Source organism: Helianthus annuus, chromosome 1 (genome assembly GCF_002127325.2).
Source record: "Helianthus annuus cultivar XRQ/B chromosome 1, HanXRQr2.0-SUNRISE, whole genome shotgun sequence".
Classification (NCBI taxonomy): domain Eukaryota; kingdom Viridiplantae; phylum Streptophyta; class Magnoliopsida; order Asterales; family Asteraceae; genus Helianthus; species Helianthus annuus.
Window position 1 is genome coordinate 86,146,220 of NC_035433.2, and position 5,653 is coordinate 86,151,872.

At 35.6% G+C, this 5,653-nt stretch overlaps 1 protein-coding gene across 1 annotated transcript; it reads right to left on the reverse strand.

The window, feature by feature from the left end:
* Positions 1 to 269: 269 nt before the first annotated feature.
* Positions 270 to 4,467, reverse strand: LOC110878269 (11S globulin seed storage protein G3-like). Its single transcript, XM_022126547.2, has 4 exons — positions 4,167 to 4,467; positions 3,031 to 3,287; positions 1,487 to 1,963; positions 270 to 839 (listed from the first exon to the last, which is right to left on the reverse strand). Exons 1-4 carry the CDS (start codon positions 4,450 to 4,452, stop codon positions 444 to 446), a joined length of 1,416 nt encoding a protein of 471 aa, XP_021982239.1. The 5' UTR covers positions 4,453 to 4,467; the 3' UTR covers positions 270 to 443.
* Positions 4,468 to 5,653: the final 1,186 nt, after the last annotated feature.

Here is a 5,653-nt window from a genome sequence, read left to right on the forward strand (position 1 = left end):
ATTTATAGTTTTTCCATTAGGGTTTCCTCTAACTTAGGATATATTCCGATAAGCTAGGGATTTACAAGATCTTCCCGAAAAGTTGGAGATTTGGTTGTGTAACTTCCATGCGAAGATGGAAAGTTCTAGAATAATCATTTATAATTATCTATTTATATTAAAATAATAAGTAATGACCGGGTCAGGTTGAACGATGCGGGTCATACCTCGTCAATAGCTAAAAAGACCATATAGCAAGTAGTTAATATTGCAATATCACCACAAAATTGTTAACATACAACGAAGGGTCGTAGGTTCTTTTATTATTATTATTCGAAAACCATAATAACTACACAAGCTCGCCCTTCTTTTACATACAGCTTGTTACTCTCCAACAAACTACAACACCTTTTATTCTTGTTTCTTAACAAACTCTCGATCACCCAACTACGACCTTAAGCCTCCTACATCCCACCACGACCACGGGTGTAACTACCGCCAGGCGTGAACAACACAGACTCCTGCCTATTGTACTTGACTTTTTGTGCATCTTCCCTAGACAACTGGTATGCATTCGCTAGGACATCAACAGGCAATGCTCTCATGACAGAGGTCCTTCCGGCCAAGGTGTTGATCATCGCGTTGTCGTTGGTCCTGAAGGAAATCCACCTACATCCTTGCTCGCCGGCTTGTTTCACCACCGCGAAATTCTGTGGCACCACCACCAGCTGTTGCTCTTGGACCTCGTCGTTGAACACCTCTTGACCCAGGTCGTTAACTATTTGAATCCTCATGTTCCCTTCTGTCACGTAGATTATGTTGTGGGCATTCATTATCCAGTGTGGTGACACTATACCATACTGCAAAAAAAAAAAAAAAAAAAAAAAAAAAAAAAAAAAAAAAAACCTTCTTCACATAAGTAAATGATATGATCAATTAATCAAACATAAAGTCCTATTTGTCTATAAAGTTGTAGGAAACATTGTGTAGCTTTGATTAAACTAATTTAATGATTAAATATGATCTAAATGTTATTAATAAATAAAGTGTGTGTTTTTTTAAATAAAAAAATAGCTTGTATGTTTTGGGCCAATATTTATTATCCAGACTTGTGGTGACTAAACCATGATGTAAAATTACTTAAGAAAAATAAGTAATTTAGTGGTCAAGACTGAGTTGAAAATCATTAGGTAAAATAATTATTTTCTAATAAATACTAATTTTACTAGTTTTTTATTTCAAATAACTTTTATATTGCTTACTTATCTTAAAAAATAAGAATTTAGATGCGTACCTTTGATCAATTTAATTTAGTGGTTAATAACTTAATACTGGATTAAAAATTATTAAGTAATTTTTTTATTTAATACCAGATTTACCAATTTATAAATTCAAATAACTTTTATTTGGTTTATTATCTTAAAAAATTATACCATAAAATCGAGAGTTTTTTTTTTAATTCAAGTTCCACTTAATCGAGTGGAACTGTATTGTTCCGGTTTCTTACCCTATGGAGGACACCTCGTTCGGCGCTGAGTTGCAAAAACTGAAGAATGGGGAACTTGAAGCTGTTGAGATGAGTGCAACGGCCGGCTTGCGGGTTGTAAAGGTCAGCGTTCGAGGGATCGTCGATGTTCATCTGGAGTTTCATCGAGCAAATGGTTTCTTCTACACCGTTGGCTCGAGGACCACGACGGTATTCTTGTTCTTCACGTCGCATAGGTGGCTGGATAACTTGAAGACCATTTTGTACAAAGATAATGTGTCCCCTTTGGTCATTCTCACCACGGAGTAACTCTGCGGTCTCGTGATCTACATTAAACGCCTCTGCGAGAGTTTCGGTTGTGAACCCTCTGAGAATGTTATCCCATCCCTCTTGTTGTGATTCGCCTTGTTGTCGCCTTTGCCATGATCTTGGTTGAAACTGTTGTTGTTGTTGTTGTTGCTGCTGCTCTCCTTGTGAGTTTCCGGCTAGGAAAAATCTCTGCATCAAGAAACATTTCCAATGATCAACGATTGTGATGATTTTTGAATAGTAATATTGTTTGTCTTCTGTTATATTATGAGAATTACGGTTAATCATGATTTTTGGGCTTAGAAGCAAGTGTGTTAAAAATGCCATTTGTTTTTTTTAATCTTCAATTATGGCAATTTCAGATGTTGACAAGCATGTAGCTGCCACATCATATTTTTACTTATCTTTAAAAAACATAAACACTCATTTTCTGTAAAAATATCACATGCTTTTAAACAATATATATATAAAGATGCATTTTCTTCAGAACCAATAATGTTAAGAAACACAAAAACCGCATATATTGCATTATGCAAAAATATAATGAGAGGTAGTGCGAGAGAAAAATATGAGCGGTTACATAGTTAGGTGTACCCATTTTTAATCGGGGTCGAAAAATATATACTCAAAAAAATTTATAAAAGCGAGGGGTCAAAAACGTGTATACCCAAAAATTTCAATACGAAAACTACGTACTCTCCACTACTGAGCGAAAAGTTCGGGGGTTGGTCGCCCCCGCCCGCCCCCAATATGCTACATCCATGGGGTGTACCGCATTTAATGAAATAGCTACAAAGTCATATGCGATTCTTGTAGTTTACAAAATATTTATTGGTTTTAATTTGAACACTTAGCGTTCGACTTCACGGAATAGAATCTTAATGGAATTGAAATGTTGAGTTGACTCCCTATTTTGTAGGTTTCAAAAAAAAATGAATTGGAATTGGTTAAAAACATAAGTAAAGGGAATCTACATTCCAATTCTATCCAAATTCTATTCTGTCCGCGAAACAAACACACCTAAATTACAAATCAACTTTCAATTTCTGCACGAATACTAATTCCAATAAAATCCATGAAACGAACACTACCTGGTGACCTCTGTTGGTATCTGAACCTCAGCGTTACAAATGCTCTTATGAATTAATTTTTAGTATGCTTTTCAATTACCAAATTATTAAAAACATAAACAAAAAGGTAAACTAAAACATGAAACCCTGAAACAACTACATAAAAGGAGGCAATTGTTTACTTACTCTGTGGTTTGGATCAAGCTGGTTAGCATAGTTTGTGCTGTCAAGTAAGGCAATAATAACAAGCTCATCTTGTCCATTGTTGTAAAGCCAATGTGCAGCTCCAGTAGGTATGGCCACCACATCTCCTTGTCGGAACTGGTGGATCTTCTGGTGGCGATCTGTAAACGCGCCTCCGCCTTTACGTCCTTCGAATTGTTCGGTCGATACTTCATATGTCTCCGGACAACCAGGCAACATCACCCCCTGAATACCACTTCCTATGTATCCCAACCAATAAATATAAAACTCAAAATCAGGCTTTCTTTCATCATAAGTTTCATATTTGTGGTTATGTTATGGTAACCAATTTAATTAGGTACTTTAATTGGTTTATATTATTTAATATAGGTCTATGTAAGTTGTTTATTTCATCGAGTTGAATATACAGAATACGGGTGACGTCGGTTCATCTTGGATGAGAGGCGAAGTTTTACCAATTATTTCACTGTTATGCCTTCGGACGGATGAAGGTCGAATTTCCGCGCATCTGGGAGAGCCAAGGGGCTAGTGGCGCAGTCGAGTAGTCGACATTGATCACAACACCCGATGTCACGGTGATTAACACGTAGTTTCTTGCCGTTCAAAAAAAGGTTGATTTCGTTTATTTTGTGAGGTTGAATATATAGAAAAGAGTCCTTTATTTTATTTATTTTTTATTTTTAAGATTTCAAATCATTGTGTTTGTATATATTTGCATACTATAAAAAAAGTTGGGTCTCGTTTGGAGCAGCCTTTTAATTTTATATATTTTTATTTTTAAAGGTTTCAAATGATTGTGTTTGTATTTATTTAGTTTTAGAATATAAAAAAAGTTGGGTGTCATTAGAAACAGACTCTTTATTTTATTTATTTTTTTATTTTTTAAGATTTCAAATCATTGTGTTTGTATTTAGTTTTATTCTATAAGAAAAGTTGGAAAGGTTTGTCATAAATATTACTGGATTTTTAAACTATATTTCATAAGTAAGATATTATTAGGTACTTTTGTTTTAATCAATATAAGGTATAGTAAGATATTATTAGGTACGTTTGTTTTAATCAATGTAAGGTAGAGTAAGATATTATTAGGTACGTTTGTTTTAATCAGTGTAAGGTACCTTGTTCGACATAGAAGAGGATAGGGGTGTTGGTGTAGGACGGCAAGAGAAGTCCTTGCGGTTGAATCTGGTGGCGAATAACCTCTACACCGGCACACTGGAACTCCTGTTCATTGGAGTTAAAGAACTCGGTGAAACCGGCCTCGGATTGAACTCGTTCAATGGGTTCAAGGGCATTGAGTCGTTGAATCTGGCACTGGTTTTGCTGTTGGAAAGATGGTTGGTAAGCAAGGCAGCTGGCATGGATGAGTAAGAGGAAGCTTAAAGAAACAAAGAGTTTAGCCATGTTGGGCTGGTTTGCTGCATGGAGTGAGAGTGGTGTTGGGTGGTATATAAGGTGGTGAAGGGTGCCTAAGGGGTGGACACATAGTGTGGTGATGTCAGGGAATATGGAGACAAGTTGCAGCTTGCATGGCATGAAAGGGTGACGAGGTTACACCTCAGGTGAGTGGGGTTCTGGTTTTTCACATACAAGAGCGGCACCGGTTGGCTTTGTTTGTTTGCATTTGCATTTGTATTCGAATTGAATCGTTTTTACCATATGATTCAATAACAAAACTTTCGATAACAATTTGAAAACATTTGTGTAATGACGTATAGTTTTGTACAAGACTTATTGTAGTGCTATTGCACATAGATACTATATTTTTTAGGGATCTAAATAGACCATTTATTAAGTGAACTAACTTGAATCGTTGTGAATTTTGTTTATATATGCATATATATTTATAAAATATATAACATATACATAAATATATACACATATCTTGTTTGTTATTGGAATGTTTGGTAACATGTTAGTTAAGATTTGGTTACGTTCATCCATGTGTGTGAATATATATATATAGAGAGAGAGAGTAAGAAATCTAGAAAGCTAAGATTAACTTACCCAACCACATAATCTAAAGTGTTTTAAAAAAGGTAGCAAGACATGCTTGAATCACCTCACTAGATATGATCAGGATTATATCTCTTTATATAATAAAAATGTTATACAAGGGAGACTCCTATAAATGCGGAGTTTACAAATAAATAAAGATACACAATACATACACGAATAATTATCAAATACCCTTTTCAATCGAAAGGGCGGCAGTCCAAGACGTAGCAAGGTACGAAAGTGTTCAAACTGAGCACACGGAAGACTCTTCATAAAGATATCTACCACCTGAAGGTTAAGTAGGAACAAACTTCGTTTAAGGTTTACCTGAATCAATATGCTTGGGACGCTTATGCAAGATAGGATTATGAGTAATGAACAACACACTTTTGTTGTCACAAAGAAAAATGGGCCAATGAGGTGATAGCGCATCGAGCTCCGCAAAAGATGAGTGATCCATACAATATGTACAGGAGAATTGGCAATAGCCCTATATTCAGATTCACAACTAGACCAAGAAACAGCGGGTTGCTTCTTTGCACTCCAAGACACAAGATTTCCGCCAAGGAAAATAGAGTAGCCATAGGTAGAACAACGTGTGTCTAGA

What these genes read in the sequence shown, in the direction of transcription:
- LOC110878269 (XM_022126547.2), bottom strand. Translation starts at nt 4,452, where the DNA reads ATGGCTAAACTCTTTGTTTCTTTAAGCTTCCTCTTACTCATCCATGCC. An exon ending in CCTCTTCTATGTCGAACAAG is followed by an intron (nt 3,288 to 4,166) that starts GTACCTTACACT and finishes TGGGATACATAG; the next exon opens with GAAGTGGTATTCAGGGGGTG. An exon ending in AGCTTGATCCAAACCACAGA is followed by an intron (nt 1,964 to 3,030) that starts GTAAGTAAACAA and finishes TTCTTGATGCAG; the next exon opens with AGATTTTTCCTAGCCGGAAA.